General features: G+C 42.8%; 1 protein-coding gene across 1 annotated transcript in view; it reads right to left on the minus strand.

The window, feature by feature from the left end:
* The window catches only part of NAT10 (N-acetyltransferase 10), a 144010-nt gene that overhangs the window by 32480 nt on the left and 92557 nt on the right, over positions 1-18973 (minus strand). Inside the window, exons 12-15 of the mRNA XM_053689328.1 lie at positions 18784-18920; positions 17148-17272; positions 16734-16884; positions 10482-10578 (exon numbers count right to left, since the gene is read on the minus strand). Of these exons, the coding sequence (XP_053545303.1) occupies positions 10482-10578; positions 16734-16884; positions 17148-17272; positions 18784-18920 (510 nt within the window). The remainder of the gene's footprint in view (positions 1-10481; positions 10579-16733; positions 16885-17147; positions 17273-18783; positions 18921-18973) is intronic.

The raw sequence follows: 18973 nt of genomic DNA on the forward strand, positions 1-18973 counted from the left end.
ACCACGAACAGATAGGAATAAAATCCCAGACCCTGTTCCTGATTCGGAAGAGGAACTCTCATTCCCAGGTCGGAAAGGTCTTTGATACAGAGTAAGAACGCCTCTCCTTTGTCTGGTCTACGAATAATTTTGAAAATTTTTAACTTCAGTCTGTATCCCTGGGACTCTATTTTATTGCCCCAGGATCCTGAACATCTCGGACCCAAGCCTGAGCAAAAGAAGGAAGTCTGCCCTTTACAAGATCAAGGCTTAGATCAGGTGCAGACCCTTCATGTTGACTTTGATGCAATAGCAGGCTTCTTGGATTGTCTTTTATTCCAAGACTGATTGGGTCTCCATGAAGGTTTAAGCTGTTCCTGTTTGGAGGAGTGAGAGAAATGATTTCCTTTAAAATTTCGTCCCTTATGTTAGATTCTCCTGTCCTGGGGGAGAAGGGACCCTTACATCCCGTAATGTCTGACAAACCAGTCCCAAACAAGGTCTTCTCCTTGTAAAGAATCTCTAACAGCTTCGACTTAGAGGACATATCCGCAGACCAAGGTTTTAACCATAAGCCTCTGCGAGCCAGAACAGAGAAGTCTGAATCCTTGCTCCTGGATTAAAAACTTGAAGGGAAGCATCCGAAATAAAGGAATTAGTCATGCAGAGGAGTTTCTGTCCTAATAATACCAGACAACGCATCAAACTAATATGTCGCCGTACCGGTGACGGCAGTAATGCACCCACCTAGGTGCCATTGTAAACCCTGGCATATATCTTGAGTAACCACTCTAGTTTATTTGCAAGTACAACTATCCTCTATGGGCATAGTAGATCTCTTAGCCATTGTGGAAAACGCTCCTTCCTCCACCGCGTGGGCTATGGGGAAAAATGGCCAGGCACACCGCACCCTTCAGGGTAACTAGAACCTCCTTTAGGTAGTAAACGGAGGTGATCCAGAAAAAAACACTTCAGTATCAGACAAAGAAATTACCCAGAGAGAGTCTGAGATATTTCCCTTAAATACTACCGAAGTATCTCCCACTTTCAACTTTTAGGGAATAACATTCGGAATAGATACTCTATATGCGATTAAATACATTTCATCAAGCGTTACTCCCTGCAGTCTGGGAAAAAAACAGACAAAGCAACCGATATCGTTAAATAACTTAGAGAAGCGATGTCTTGCTAAGTAACTCCAGATGGAGTTGGTGAATAAAGCGCAGGGAACTGCACTGGTGGACTGTAATATTTTACAGACACTTAAAGAGAATCCATTTTCTTTTCTATAGAAAGGATCTCACAAACAGGGAAATGTCTAGTAAAGCCACATTCTCCCTGCAGCATTTCGTTTAATAACAGAAGTAAATACTTTAAAACTGATAACCCTGCACTGTACGGTCTTCTTGAACCATCAGACTGATGTATGGATGATTAATCCCATAAAGGTCTTAACTGATTTTATTGCAAACACACATATAAAGACCGTTACGGTTTCTTTAAAATCTAAATTTGAAAACTTTTTATTTATTAGGGCATACTACCGAAGTATCTTGTTAACCCCATTACACTTCAGCATAATCCAGGTGAAGTGCCTGCTTGACCTTCTGTCCAAAAACCTGACAGCGCAAGACCTTCTGTTTAAAACCCTGACAGCTGCAGCGCTGTCTCTAAGCGCAACACACTGTTACCCGTCCCCTCCGCTAACCGGAAGTGTAAGGGAAGAGGAACCTAAAACAAAAGGATCTACTGGTCCTTCTTTCCGATAACCGGAATAAATAAATAAGCGTTGCACCACCAAATTGGTGCCACACAAGCTCCGCCCCTCGTATGCGTTTCAATAGCTCTCTCCCGGTCGCCATTATTATTAAGCTAAACGACCGGGAGCAAAATAACAGACTGCTTAGCTCCATTACCTATGCCTTAGGAAGCTGCTTAGCCCTTATGAACTCTCTAACAATAAACACCCTCACACTGAGCTCGCTTGCACAATACAAAAAGTCAGTCAGTATGAACCCTCCCGGTCGGCTATGTATTTTATAAAACCGCCGGGAGATGAGTCACATGTTCCATACAGTCCCAGTGCCTGCGTTAAAGCTGCCAGTGTCCCCTAAAACAACTAGGAGAATACATCTATGTTAAACCCTTGAAAAGGAGCCCCAATTTGATGAGGTCTGTGTAAAAAAAATAGTGCCCAAAGTTTTTCTGAGATTTTTCTCTGTACCCTCAGAAATAAAGTCAGCACTTACCTCATCTTCTTCCTGGCAGCAAGGCAGACTCCAGGTTTAAGAGGTCCTATCCCTCCCATGGACCTGAGAATGAAGAGAAAGTCCTGAGTTAGAATCTCTTAGGTTTTTCAGTGGCAGGGCAGCAACAATATATAAGAGGCGCAGTGAGAATTATGTCCCACAAGTTCCCATTGCTCTAAAGCCACCAAACGCTCTACTGAAGAGAGACTGATATGGACTACGGCTACACCCTAGAACAAAGCAGCACTCTCTGGCACTACTTTAAAAAACAGAATTTATGCTTACCTGATAAATTACTTTCTCCAACGGTGTGTCCGGTCCACGGCGTCATCCATAACTTGTGGGAATATTCTCTTCCCCAACAGGAAATGGCAAAGAGCACAGCAAAAGCTGTCCATATAGTCCCTCCTAGGCTCCGCCCACCCCAGTCATTCGACCGACGGACAGGAGAAAAAAAAAAAAGGAGAAACCATAGGGTGCCGTGGTGACTGTAGTTAAAGAAAGAAATTCATCAAACCTGATTAAAAAAACCAGGGCGGGCCGTGGACCGGACACACCGTTGGAGAAAGTAATTTATCAGGTAAGCATAAATTCTGTTTTCTCCAACATTGGTGTGTCCGGTCCACGGCGTCATCCATAACTTGTGGGAACCAATACCAAAGCTTTAGGACACGGATGAAGGGAGGGAGCAAATCAGGTTACCTAAACAGAAGGCACCACGGCTTGCAAAACCTTTCTCCCAAAAATAGCCTCCGAAGAAGCAAAAGTATCAAATTTGTAGAATTTGGCAAAAGTGTGCAGAGAAGACCAAGTCGCTGCCTTACATATCTGATCAACAGAAGCCTTGTTCTTGAAGGCCCATGTGGAAGCCACAGCCCTAGTAGAGTGAGCTGTGATTCGTTCGGGAGGCTGCCGTCCGGCAGTCTTGTAAGCCAATCGGATGATGCTTTTCAGCCAAAAGGAAAGAGAGGTAGCAGTAGGTTTTTGTCCTCTCCTCTTACCAGAATAAACAACAAACAGAGAAGACGTTTGTCTGAAATCCTTTGTTGCTTCTAAATAGAACTTTAAAGCACGTACTACATCTAAATTATGTAACAAACGTTCCTTCTTTGAAACTGGATTCGGACACAAAGAAGGCACAACTATTTCCTGGTTAATATTCTTGTTGGAAACAACCTTTGGAAGGAAACCAGGTTTAGTACGCAAAACAACCTTATCTGAATGGAACACCAGATAGGGCGGATTACACTGCAGAGCAGATAACTCAGAAACTCTTCTAGCAGAAGAAATAGAAACCAAAATCAGAACTTTCCAAGATAACATCTTGATATCTATGGAATGTAAAGGTTCAGACGGAACCCCTTGAAGAACTGAAAGAACTAAATTCAGACTCCAGGGAGGAGTCAAAGGTCTGTAAACAGGCTTGATCCTGACCAAAGCCTGAACAAAAGCTTTTCGTTTGTGTAACAAGACAGATAAAGCAGAAATCTGTCCTTTTAGAGAACTTGCTGATAATCCCTTATCCAAACCTTCTTGGAGAAAGGAAAGAATCCTAGGAATTTTAATCTTACTCCATGAGAATCCCTTGGATTCACACCAACAGATATATCTTTTCCATATTTTATGGTAAATTTTTCTAGTTACAGGTTTTCTGGCTTGTACCAGAGTATCTATCACAGAATCCGAAAACCCACGCTTAGATAAAATCAAGCGTTCAACTTCCAAGCCGTCAGCTGGAGAGAAATTAGATTTGGATGTTCGAATGGACCCTGTACTAGAAGATCCTGTCTCAAAGGTAGCTTCCATGGTGGAGCCAATGACATATTCACCAGGTCTGCATACCAAGTCCTGCGTGGCCACGCAGGAGCTATCAAAATCACCGAGGCCCTCTCCTGTTTGATCCTGGCTACCAGCCTGGGAATGAGAGGAAACGGTGGAAACACATAAGCTAGGTTGAAGGTCCAAGGCGCTACTAATGCATCCACTAGAGTCGCCTTGGGATCCCTGGATCTGGACCCGTAGCAAGGAACCTTGGTGTTCTGACGAGACGCCATCAGATCCATGTCTGGAATGCCCCATCATTGGGTCAACTGGGCAAATATCTCCGGGTGGAGTTCCCACTCCCCCGGGTGGAATGTCTGACGACTCAGATAATCTGCCTCCCAGTTTTCCACTCCTGGGATGTGGATCTCAGATAGGTGGCAGGAGTGATCCGCCCATTTTATGATTTTGGTCACTTCTCTCATCGCCAGGGAACTCCTTGTTCCCCCCTGATGGTTGATGTAAGCAACAGTCGTCATGTTGTCTGATTGGAATCTTATGAATCTGGCCTTTGCTAGTTGAGGCCAAGCCCTGAGAGTATTGAATATCGCTCTCAGTTCCAGAATGTTTATCGGGAGAAGAGACTCTTCCCGAGACCATAGACCCTGAGCTTTCAGGGAGTCCCAGACCGCGCCCCAGCCCACTAGACTGGCGTCGGTCGTGACGATGACCCACTCTGGTCTGCGGAAGCTCATTCCCTGGGACAGGTGATCCTGGGTTAGCCACCAACGGAGTGAGTCTCTGGTCTTCTGATCTACTTGAATCACTGGAGACAAGTCTGTATAGTCCCCATTCCACTGTTTCAGCATGCACAGTTGTAATGGTCTTAGATGAATTCGCGCAAAAGGAACTATGTCCATTGCTGCAACCATCAACCCTACTACTTCCATGCACTGAGCTATGGAAGGTCGTGGAACAGAGTGAAGAACTTGACAAGCGTTAAGAAGTTTTGACTTTCTGACACCTGTCAGGAAAATCTGCATTTCTAAAGTATCTATTATTGTCCCCAAGAAAGGAACTCTTGTCGACGGAGACAGGGAACTTTTTTCTATGTTCACCTTCCACCCGTGAGATCTGAGAAAGGCCAGAACGATGTCTGTGTGAGCCTTTGCCTTTGAAAGAGACGACGCTTGTATCAGAATGTCGTCCAAGTAAGGTGCCACTGCAATGCCCTTTGGTCTTAGAACCGCTAGAAGGGACCCGAGTACCTCTGTGAAAATCCTTGGAGCAGTGGCTAGCCCGAATGGGAGAGCCACAAACTGGTAATGTCTGTCCAGAAAGGCGAACCTTAGGAACTGATGATGATCTTTGTGGATAGGAATATGTAGATACGCATCCTTTAGATCCACGGTAGTCATAAATTGACCCTCCTGGATTGTAGGTAAAATCGTTCGAATAGTTTCCATTTTGAACGATGGCACTCTGAGAAATTTGTTTAGAATCTTTAAATCCAGAATTGGTCTGAAGGTTCCCTCTTTTTTGGGAACTACAAACAGATTTGAGTAAAACCCCAGTCCTTGTTCCACAGTTGGAACTGGGTGTATCACTCCCATTTTTAACAGGTCTTCTACACAATGTAAGAATGCCTGTCTCTTTATTTGGTTTGAAGATAAGTGAGACATGTGGAACCTTCCCCTTGGGGGTAGTTCCTTGAATTCCAGAAGATAACCCTGAGAAACTATTTCTAGTGCCCAGGGATCCTGAACATCTCTTGCCCAAGCCTGAGCGAAGAGAGAGAGTCTTCCCCCTACTAGATCCGGTCCCGGATCGGGGGCTACTCCTTCATGCTGTTTTGGTAGCAGCAGCAGGCTTCTTGGCCTGCTTACCCTTGTTCCAGCCTTGCATCGGTTTCCAAGCTGGTTTGGTTTGCGAAGCATTACCCTCTTGTCTAGAGGCTGCAGAGTTGAAGGCCGGTCCGTTCCTGAAATTGCGAAAGGAACGAAAATTAGACTTATTCTTGGCCTTGAAAGGCCTATCTTGTGGGAGGGCATGGCCCTTACCCCCAGTGATGTCTGAGATAATCTCTTTCAATTCTGGCCCAAAAAGGGTTTTACCCTTGAAAGGGATATTAAGCAATTTTGTCTTGGAAGATACATCCGCTGACCAAGACTTTAGCCAGAGCGCTCTGCGCGCCACAATTGCAAACCCTGAATTTTTCGCCGCTAATCTAGCTAACTGCAAAGCGGCATCTAAAATAAAGGAATTAGCCAACTTAAAGGGACAGTTTACTCAAAAAAATTCTCCCCTTTAATTTGTTCCCAATTATCCACTTTACCTGCTGGAGTGTATTAAATTGTTTACAAGTAGCTCCTTTACCCTTATATTGGCATTTGAAATTGTTAATTTAGCATGTGGTATCCCCACCTATTCTGAAAGTTTGTGGCCGCGCGTACCAGCTATAGATAAGCTTTGTAAACACAGCCAGCAGAAGAATTTACACTCCCAGTGTGATAAAGCAGAGATAAGGTAATACAATGTTCATTTTCCATTGTTCTCTCAAAGTATTGGTGATTGTTTTAAGGACAGATATAAGATAAAGAAGCAGGTATATGTGCACAATGTGATACAGTAATGAGATCTGATTATAACTACAAGCTCAACCTATTTTATTAGGCTGTGGCTTCAAAACACAAAATCAGAGCTTTAATATACAGAAATAAACCTTAAAAAGCTAATTTTCATACATTTTTACTCTGCAGTTGGTAAAAAAAGCAATTGTAAACACATTAAGGGAAAAACTATTTTACAGTATACTGTCCCTTTAAGTGCGTGAATTCTGTCCATAACCTCCTCATACGGAGTCTCTCTACTGAGCGACTTTTCTAGTTCCTCGAACCAGAACCACGCTGCTGTAGTGACAGGAATAATGCACGAAATACGTTGCAGGAGGTAACCTTGCTGTACAAAAATCTTTTTAAGCAAACCCTCCAATTTTTTATCCATAGGATCTTTGAAAGCACAATTATCCTCGATAGGAATAGTAGTGCGCTTGGCTAGTGTAGAAACTGCCCCCTCGACCTTAGGGACTGTCTGCCATAAGTCCTTTCTGGGGTCGACCATAGGAAATAATTTCTTAAATATAGGAGGGGGGACAACAGGTATGCCGGGCTTCTCCCACTCCTTATTCACTATGTCCGCCACCCGCTTGGGTATAGGAAAAGTGTTGGGGTGCACCGGAACCTCTAGGAACTTGTCCATCTTGCACAATTTTTCTGGAATGACCAGGTTGTCACAATCATCCAGAGTAGATAGCACATCCTTAAGCAGTGCGCGGAGATGCTCTAATTTAAATTTAAATGTCACAACATTAGGTTCTGCCTGTTGAGAAATTCTACCTGAATCAGAAATTTCCCCATCTGACAAAACCTCCCTCATGGCCACTTCAGATTGATGTGAGGGTATGACAGAGCAATTATCATCAGCGCCCTCCTGCTCTACAGTGTTTAAAACAGAGCAATCGCACTTTCTCTGAAATGCAGGCATTTTGGATAAAATATTTGCTATGGAGTTATCCATTACTGCCGTCAATTGTTGCATAGTAACAAGCATTGGCACGCTAGAAGTACTAGGGGTCTCCTGCGTGGGCAAAACTGGTGTAGACACAGAAGGAGATGATGTAGAACTATGTCTACTCCCTTCATCTGATGAATCATCTTGGGCAACTTTACTATCTGTGGCAGTACTGTCCTTACTTTGTTTGGACGCTATGGCACAATTATCACACATATTTGAAGGGGGAGACACATTGGCTTCCATACATACAGAACATAGTCTATCTGAAGGCACAGACATGTTAAACAGGCTTAAACTTGTCAATAAAGTACAAAAACCGTTTTAAAACAAAACCGTTACTGTCTCTTTAAATTTTAAACAGGGCACACTTTTTTACTGAATATGTGAAAAACTATGAAGGAATTGTTCAATTTTAACCAAATTTTCGCCACAGTGTCTTAAAGCATTCAAAGCATTGCACCCCAAATTTCAGACCTTTAACCCTTAAAATTAGGAAACCGGAGCCGTTTACAGTTTTAACCCCTCTACAGTCCCAGCGCCAGCCTTTGCTGCGACTTTACCAAACCCAGGGGGGTATACAATACCAAATGAAGCCTTCTAGGAACCTTTTCAACTACTTCCAGACCCACACACATGCAGCTGCATGTACTGCTCTCAAAAGTAACTGCGCAGTAATGGCGCGAAAATGAGGCTCTGCCTACTACAGAGAAGGCCCTTCCTGACTGGGAAGGTGTCTAAACCAGTGCCTGACATAAAAAAACGTTCCCCAGAGTTATAAAGTGTGAATTTCAACATCAAACTGTATAAAATGCCCAAATAAAGCAATCGATCTAGCCCATAAAAGTGTCTACCAGTTTTATAGCCCATATTAAGCCCTTTATTCTGTTTGAGACTAAGAAAATGGCTTACCGGTCCCCATGTGGGGAAAAATGACAGCCTTCCAGCATTACACAGTCTTGTTAGAAATATGGCTAGTCATACCTTAAGCAGAAAAGTCTGCCAACTGTTTCCCCCAACTGAAGTTATCTCATCTCAACAGTCCTATGTGGAAACAGCAAACGATTTTAGTTACTGCTGCTAAAATCTTACTCCTCTCACAAACAGAACTCTAGAGAGTAGAATAAAAAACTACAACTAAACACCACATACTCTTCACCATCTCCGTGGAGATGTTGCTTGTTCAGCGGCAAAGAGAATGACTGGGGTGGGCGGAGCCTAGGAGGGACTATATGGACAGCTTTTGCTGTGCTCTTTGCCATTTCCTGTTGGGGAAGAGAATATTCCCACAAGTTATGGATGACGCCGTGGACCGGACACACCAATGTTGGAGAAATAAACTCTTGATTGAAGAATCTATACTAACACCTCACTTTACCTCTTCCTATCACTAACGTAGGCAAAGAGAATGACTGGAGTGGGAGGGAAGGGAGGAGCTATTTAAACAGCTCTGCTGTGGTGCTCTTTGCCTCCTCCTGCTGACCAGGAGGTGAATATCCCATTAGTAAATTAAGATGATCCGTGGACTCATCATGTCTTAAAAAAGAAATATATAAAGAAATGCTAATAATACTCATAGCAGACGTCACATATAACCTGTATATACAGCGATAAACAGAAGGTAAATATAAAATGTGTATAAATATGTATTTAACTCTAAAATAACTACATCCTAAACAAATCTACAGTTGACTGGAATTTGTAAGGGCTGCCATATAATATCTGCCACGTGTTTACTGCACTGCGTGCTGCCATATTATGTCTGCCACAAGCTTACTGCACCGCATGCTGCCATGTTATGTGTGCACCATGTTTACTACACTGCGTGTTGCCATGTTATGTCTGCCACATGCGCTGCCATATTATGTCTGCCACATGTTTACTGCACCGCATGCTGCCATATTATGTCTGCCATGTGTTTACGCCACCAAGTGCTGCCATGTCTGTCACGGGTTTACTGCACTGCATGCTGCCATATGTCTGGCACGTATTTACTGCACTGCATGCTGCCATATGTCTGGCACGTATTTACTGCACTGCATGCTGCCATATGTCTGGCACGTATTTACTGCACTGCATGCTGCCATATGTCTGGCACGTATTTACTGCACTGCATGCTGCCATATGTCTGGCACGTATTTACTGCACTGCATGCTGCCATATGTCTGGCACGTATTTACTGCACTGCCTGCTGCAATATTATGTCTCCCCCGTATTTACTACACTGCATGCTGCAATATTATTTCTGCCCCATGTTTACTGCACTGCCTTCCGCCATATTATGTCTGCCATGTGTTTACGCCACCAAGTGCTGCCATGTCTGTCACGGGTTTACTGCACTGCATGCTGCCATATGTCTGGCACGTATTTACTGCACTGCATGCTGCCATATGTCTGGCACGTATTTACTGCACTGCATGCTGCCATATGTCTGGCACGTATTTACTGCACTGCATGCTGCCATATGTCTGGCACGTATTTACTGCACTGCATGCTGCCATATGTCTGGCACGTATTTACTGCACTGCCTGCTGCAATATTATGTCTCCCCCGTGTTTACTTCACTGCATGCTGCCATATTATGACTGCCTCGTATTTACTACACTGCATGCTGCCATATTATGTCTGCCCCATGTTTACTGCACTGCCTTCCGCCATATTATGTCTGCTACCTGTTTGCTGCATTGTCTGCGGCCATGTTACGCCAGGCAGCCACTTACTGCATTGCACGCTGATGAGTTACACCTGCCGTGCCATGGCATTTGGTGCCGTTATATGATTAAATGATAACAGTGCATTGCATGCTGAGAAGTTATGTTTACTACACTGCTTGCATAAACACGTGACAGATATAACAGCAATAAATGATAAGTTATACATGCCACGTGTTTACTGCAGAGTGCGTTATTATAAATCACTCACCTTGTAATGAGAAGACACATACAATCCCACCAGCCGCTGCAAGAAGGATTCAGATGCTCTGTGGTAGCAAAACAGTGTGTCACGGTTCACATAGTACCTGTAGCATTAGCGTTAAGGTAGCATGAATCAACAGGTCGTTCTACATCAAAGCTGCGGTGCACGATTATACACACAGCTGCCAATACACGTGTGTGTCTGTGACACATCAGTAAGGCTGGTTATACTGATAATCTCACCCCCAGCACATACACATTATATACACACAGTGTGTGTGACACATCAGTAATACATGTTATATAAACACAGCTGCTAATACACGTGTGGTTGTGACACATCAGTAAGGCTGGTTATACTGAAAATATCACCCCAGCACATACTGTATAAATGTTATATACACACAGCTGCTAATACACGTGTATCATGTGTGTGTGTGTGTGACACAGCTACTAATACACGACACATCAGTAATACATTTTATATACACAGCTGCTAATACACGTGTGTTGTGTGTGACACATCAATAAGGCTGGTTATACTGATAATCTCACCCCAGCACATACACATGTTATATACACACGACACATCAGTAATACATATTATTTACACACAGCTGCTAATACACGACACATCAGTAAGACATGTTATATACACACAGCTGCTAATACACGTGACACATCAGTAATACATGTTATATATACACAGCTGCTAATACACGTGACACATCAGTAATACATGTTATATACACACAGCTGCTAATACACGTGACACATCAGTAATACATGTTATATACACACAGCTGCTGATACACTACACATCAGTAATACATGTTATATACACACAGCTGCTAATACACGTGACACATCAGTAACACGTTATATATACACAGCTGCTAATACACGCGACACATCAGTAATACATGTTATATACACACAGCTGCTAATACACGTGACACATCAGTAATACATGTTATATACACACAGCTGCTAATACACATGACACATCAGTAACACATTTTATATATACACAGCTGCTAATACACGCGACACATCAGTAATACATGTTATATACACACAGCTGCTAATACACGTGACACATCAGTAATACATTTTATATACACACAGCTGCTAATACACGACACATCACTAATACATGTTATATACACACAGCTGCTAATACACGTGTGTGTGACATCAGTAATACATGTTATATACACAGCTGCTAATACACGTGTGTGACACATCAGTAATACGTTATATACACACAGCTGCTAATACACGTGACACATCAGTAATACATGTTATATACACACAGCTGCTAATGCACATGACACATCAGTAATACATTTTATATACACACAGCTGCTAATACACGTGACACATCAGTAATACATGTTATATACACACAGTTGCTAATACACGACACATCAGTAATACATGTTATATACACACAGTTGCTAATACACAACACATCAGTAATACATGTTATATACACACAGCTGCTAATACACGTGACACATCAGTAATACATGTTATATACACACAGCTGCTAATACACGTGTGTGTGACACATCAGTAATACATATTATATACACACAGCTGCTAATACACAACACATCACTAATACATGTTATATACACACAGCTGCTAATACACGTGTATGTGACACATTAGTAATACATGTTATATACACACAGCTGCTAATACACAACACATCAGTAATACATGTTATATACACACAGCTGCTAATACACGTGACACATCAGTAATACATGTTATATACACACAGCTGCTAATGCACGTGACACATCAGTAATACATGTTATATACACACAGCTGCTAATACACGCGACATCAGTAATACATGTTATATACACACAGCTGCTAATACACGTGACATCAGTAAAACATGTTATATACACACAGCTGCTAATACACGTGACACATCAGTAATACATGTTATATACACACAGTTGCTAATACACGACACATCAGTAATACATGTTATATACAGAAAAATAATAAAATAATCCAAGAGCGCCAACTAGAGGCAAAGGAAGATTCTAACAGAAAAATAAATGACGGTCAAAAACATTTATTTAAACATATAGTAAAAAACATGGATCCATGTAACATATACTAAAATCAAATACAGTTAAAAAATACAATAATCAATACAGTAAAAAATACAATAGTCAACAAATTAGTATCACCAATTGCGGGGATAAATAGAATAAGAGTCACATTAAATGATCTCTTAAGGAGAAAGAGTTCTGAAAAAAGTCCAAAGGAATAGTGATACAATTCCTAGGTATAAATGTCAAGTCCAGAAATCCAGTGAAAAAAAGGGTCAGTGGTAAAAAATCCAGTAAAAAAGTCTAATAAAATGGTGTATATAAAGAATCCAATGAAAAAAGTGTTATAATCCAAGTGTATATATATAAAAAAGTGTAATATGAACGGAGGATCCCCTAAAATTGGTGAAATGTGTAAAAGTGTCTGAAAAAATGGGAAAAAAAAAAAAAAAAAAGTAAAAAAGTATATAAAAAAGTAAAATATATATATGTGTATAAAATCCAATTTAAAGTCTTAATTAATAAATAAAATCCAAGTGAAACTTAGTGAATAAAAATAGTGGTTATTAGTGAATGATCCTCCTTATGAATGTCTCCATATGGGTGATAGTAATAGACTTTTATGTGCTAGATGACTCTTGTCTTTTCAATGTAAACTTCGGTTATCCCTGTAATTTAAAAAATAGTCTTGAGAAAGGCCTTTTATAGAGGCCGAAACGCGTTGACAAATTTGGTGAGCATTATTTCATTATTTTTCACATGTTAAAAAGTTATTGCACTATGTTATTTTTTTAAATTACAGGGATAACCGAAGTTTACATTGAAAAGACAAAGCAGAGTCATCTAGCACACAAAAGTCTATTACTATCACCCATATGGAGACATTCATAAGGAGGATCATTCACTAATAACCACTATTTTTATTCACTAAGTTTCACTTGGATTTTATTTATTAATTAAGACTTTAAATTGGATTTTATACACATATATATATTTTACTTTTTTATATACTTTTTTTTTCCCCCATTTTTTCCATTTTTTCAGACACTTTTACACATTTCACCAATTTTAGGGGATCCCCGTTCATATTACACTTTTTATATATATACACTTGGATTATAACACTTTTTTCATTGGATTCTTTATATACACCATTTTATTAGACTTTTTTACTGGATTTTTTACCACTGACCCTTTTTTTCACTGGATTTTTCACTGGATTTCTGGACTTGACATTTATACCTAGGAATTGTATCACTATTCCTTTGGACTTTTTTCAGAACTCTTTCTCCTTAAGAGATCATTTAATGTGACTCTTATTCTATTTATCCCTGCAATTGGTGATACTAATTTGTTGACTATTGTATTTTTTACTGTATTGATTATTGTATTTTTTAACTGTATTTGATTTTAGTATATGTTACATGGATCCATGTTTTTTACTATATGTTTAAATAAATGTTTTTGACCGTCATTTATTTTTCTGTTAGAATCTTCCTTTGCCTCTAGTTGGCGCTCTTGGATTATTTTATTATTTTTCTGTAGTCTTATCAGGGTAAGCTAGATACCCTTTTATCCAGGAGCTGTGAGGAAGCAGGTTGAGCGCTGTCAGATTTTTTCTGTATACATGTTATATACACACAGCTGCTAATACGTGTGTGTGACACATCAGTAATACATGTTATATACACACAGCTGCTAATACACGTGTGTGACACATCAGTAATACATTTTATATACACACAGCTGCTAATACACGCGACATCAGTAATACATGTTATATACACACAGCTGCTAATATACGTGACATCTGTAATACATGTTATATACACACAGCTGCTAATACACGTGACACATCAGTAATATATGTTATATACACACAGCTGCTAATACACGTGACACATCAGTAATACATGTTATATACACACAGTTGCTAATACACGACACATCAGTAATACATGTTATATACACACAGCTGATAATACACGTGACACATCAGTAATACATGTGATATACACACAGCTGCTAATGCACATGACACATCAGTAATACATTTTAGATACACACAAATACAAGCTCTCATCACACAGGCTCACATATGTCTGATAACGCTACAGAAGAGGACAGCAGCTGAAAAGGTAAAGCATATTGACTCTCCAGCACTGGATTTATCAGGTCAGACTGAAATCTCAGATAGCCAATAGACTGGTAGCATCACAAACTGTGTGTGTAATAACCGTATTATTCATTGGTAACACTGTGTCTTTCTTAGCCCACACTTTACACAAAAACAAGTCTATAACAAATTGTAAATAAAACAAAACATTAAAGCAAGTTGCCTTGCCCTCACACCACTATCACTGATCAAGTTGGCACGGGATGGGCAACCAACCCATATGACAACCACATGACACCTATATATGGAATAACATTGCTGTGAAAAAGGCACGTGTCTGATTCTTTATAATTGTACATAAATTGTGACTTACGAATACAAATCTAAATTTTACAAATACAGGTTGATTTTTTTTAAATACCAATCTTTAAACACAAATTCAATTCTCTGGTACTCACTTTTACACCATAAGGCTGCCGGTGGTTTTGCTACAGTGTAAAGTGAGTGACAGGGCTGCCGGTGGTTTTGCTACAGTGTAAATTGAGTGACCGGGCTGCCGGTGGTTTTGCTACAGTGTAAAGTGAGTGACCGGGCTGACGGTGGTTTTGCTACAGTGTAAAGTGAGTGACAGGGCTGCCGGTGGTTTTGCTACAGTGTAAAATGAGTGACAGGGCTGCCGGTGGTTTTGCTACAGTGTAAAGTGAGTGACAGGGCTGCCGGTGGTTTTGCTACAGTGCAAAGTGAGTGACCGGGCTGCCGGTGGTTTTGCTACAGTGTAAAGTGAGTGACCGGGCTGACGGTGGTTTTGCTACAGTGTAAAGTGAGTGACAGGGCTGCCGGTGGTTTTGCTACAGTGTAAAATGAGTGACAGGGCTGCCGGTGGTTTTGCTACAGTGTAAAGTGAGTGACCGGGCTGCCGGTGGTTTTGCTACAGTGCAAAGTGAGTGACAGGGCTGCCCGGTGGTTTTGCTACAGTGTAAAGTGAGTGACCGGGCTGCCCGGTGGTTTTGCTACAGTGTAAAGTGAGTGACCGGGCTGCACGGTGGTTTTGCTACAGTGTAAAGTGAGTGACTGGGCTGCCAGTGGTTTTGCTACAGTGTAAAGTGAGTGACAGGGCTGCCGGTGGTTTTGCTACAGTGTAAAGTGAGTGACAGGGCTGCCGGTGGTTTTGCTACAGTGTAAAGTGAGTGACTGGGCTGCCAGCGGTTTTGCTACAGTGTAAAGTGAGTGACCGGGCTGCCGGTGGTTTTGCTAAAGTGTAAAGTGAGTGACAGGGCTGCCGGTGGTTTTGCTACAGTGTAAAGTGAGTGACAGGGCTGCTGGTGGTTTTGCTACAGTGTAAGTGAGTGACAGGGCTGCTGGTGGTTTTGCTGCAGCCCTGTCAATCACTTTGCAAAACCACCAGCAACTCTGGCCTTCACATCACGCAGTGGCTTGTGACCTTAAAGGGACAGTCAAGTCAAAATTAAACTTTCATGATTCAGATAGGGCATGCAATTATAAACAACCTTCCAACGTACTTTTAGCAAATTTGCTATGTTCACTTGGTATTCTTTGTTGAAAGTTAACCTAGGTAGGCTCATATGCTAATTTCTTAGCCCTTAAATGCTGCATCTTATCTCAGTGCATTTGACAGTTTTTCACGGTTAAACAATGCTAGTTCATGTGTGCCATACAGATAACTGTGCTCACTCCCATGGAGTTATTTATGAGTCAGCAATGATTGGCTAAAATTCAACTGTCAAAATAACTAATAAGGGGGCAGTCTGCAGTGGCTTAGATACAAGGTAATCACAGGTATTTCCCATAGGTAATTAATTTTTTTTGTGGACCCTCACTGCCATTAGAAGGAAAAGTGTATTAATATAACAATGTTGGTAATGCAAAACTGGGGAATGGGTAATAAAGGGATTATCTATATTTTTAAACAATAACATTTTGGACTACGCTGTCCCTTTAAACCACCAGAAAAATATAAAACCAGATGCAGCACTGTGCTCATTACCTTATTCCTCTTCACTAGATTAAATTATTACACAGAGTAACTACATATAATGAAGGATACAGGTCACATGTCTCAGGCAGAGGGCACCCAGAGATAATTCTGCTGATGTTCATACAGTCCAGACACAGAAGTTCATTGAGCCATTTCTCTACAGGATCTCCTGGGGCGTATCGGATCGACTCTTGCAGTGAAATCTCATGCAGTGTGCGGGCTGACGGGAAAGCAGTAGGGGTTACATCAGCTCTCACAGCTGTCACACAATGGGCAGTGGGAGCGCTCTATACACAGCTGCACACTGCCCGCAAGTAACAGTGATAGATGGAAAAACAGCAGCATAAATGACTAAAAACGCACATAAAATGCACTAAACACTATAGATTAAATGTAATCTGAACACAGGAATCTACAAGAAAAAAAAAATCCTTTTCTCACTACTGGGGCTGCTCCTCTTCTTCTCCTGGATGGGACACTTACCTGATGCCAGCCGGCTGGTAGTGGTAGATTTATTCTCTGCAGTAACCGTAATCTGGCTGTCTGCACTCTGCTGCCGGAGCTGTTGGATCAGCTTCAAAGACAGAGAGCGACCGGTACCCTCATACCTACAGACAAACAATATGAACAGGTAAAGTAAGTAGAGCAGTTTATTGCAATATGATGCCAATGCAGGGAAGGAAACCAGCAGGAGACATGTAAAGGTAAGCAGGGAGATCAGCGGGCAGTAAGGATGGCACACACGAGGGGAAGCAGGGAGAGCAGCGGGCAGTAAGGATGGCACACACGAGGGGAAGCAGCGAGAGCAGCGGGCAGAAAGGATGGCACACACGAGGGGAAGCAGGGAGAGCAGCGGGCAGTAAGGATGGCACACACGAGGGGAAGCAGGGAGAGCAGCGGGCAGTAAGGATGGCACACACGAGGGGAAGCAGGGAGAGCAGCGGGCAGTAAGGATGGCACACACGAGGGGAAGCAGGGAGAGCAGCGGGCAGTAAGGATGGCACACACAAGAGGGGAAGCAGGGAGAGCAGCGGGCAGTAAGGATGGCACACACGAGGGGAAGCAGGGAGAGCAGCGGGCAGTAAGGATGGCACACACGAGGGGAAGCAGGGAGAGCAGCGGGCAGTAAGGATGGCACACACGAGGGGAAGCAGGGAGAGCAGCGGGCAGTAAGGATGGCACACACAAGAGGGGAAGCAGGGAGAGCAGCGGACAGCAAGGATGGCACACACAAGGGGAAGCAGGGAGAGCAGCGAGCAGTAAGGTTGGGGCACACGAGGGGAAGCAGGGAGATCAGTGGGCAGTAAGGATGGCACACACACGAGGGGAAGCAGGGAGATCAGTGGGCAGTAAGGATGGCGCACACAAGAGGGGAAGCAGGGAGAGCAGTGGGCAGTAAGGATGGCACACACAAGAGGGGAGAGCAGCAGGCATTAAGGACAGTTTAATAATTGAGAAAAATCAGACTGGCAGAGACAACGGGGGGGGGGGGAGCAGCAGGCAGTAAGGATGGCACACACAAGAGGGGAAGCAGGGAGATCAGCGGGCAGCAAGGATGGCACACAAGAGGGGAAGCAGGGAGATCAGCGGGCAGCAAGGATGGCACACAAGAGGGGAAGCAGGGAGATCAGCGGGCAGTAAGGATGGGGCACACACGAGGGGAAGCAGGGAGATCAGCGGGCAGTAAGGATGGGGCACACACGAGGGGAAGCAGGGAGATCAGCGGGCAGCAAGGATGGCACACAAGAGGGGAAGCAGGGAGAGCAGCAGGCAGTAAGGATAGCACACACAAGGGGAAGCAGGGAGAGCAGCAGGCAGTAAGGTTGGCACACACGAGGGGAAGTAGGGAGATCAGCGGGCAGTAAGGATGGGGCACACACGAGCGGAAGCAGGGAGATCAGCGGGCAGTAAGGATGGCACACACAAGAGGGGAAGCAGGGAGAGCAGCGGGCAGTAAGGATGGCGCACACAAGAAGGGAAGCAGGGAGAGCAGTGGGCAGTAAGGATGGCACACACAAGAGGGGAGAGCAGCAGGCATTAAGGACAGTTTAATAATTGGGAAAAATCAGACTGGCAGAGACAAGGGGGGGGGGGAGACCTTTGTTCCAAGTCTTCTTACCCATTAATAGTGGAAGCCATAAAAACCAGGTAGGGGCCCAGGAGACTCTTCACAAGGGGCAGTGGAATTGCAGCAGCTTCATCAATCACCAGCAGCTCGGCCTGACCCAGCTTGACGGCATCAGCGGGATGAATGTACTACACGTAGGACAAGGAGCGCATAAATAGTATGGTATCTAATGGGCAAGCAC

This window comes from Bombina bombina, chromosome 7 (assembly GCF_027579735.1).
Source record: "Bombina bombina isolate aBomBom1 chromosome 7, aBomBom1.pri, whole genome shotgun sequence".
Lineage (NCBI taxonomy): Eukaryota > Metazoa > Chordata > Amphibia > Anura > Bombinatoridae > Bombina > Bombina bombina.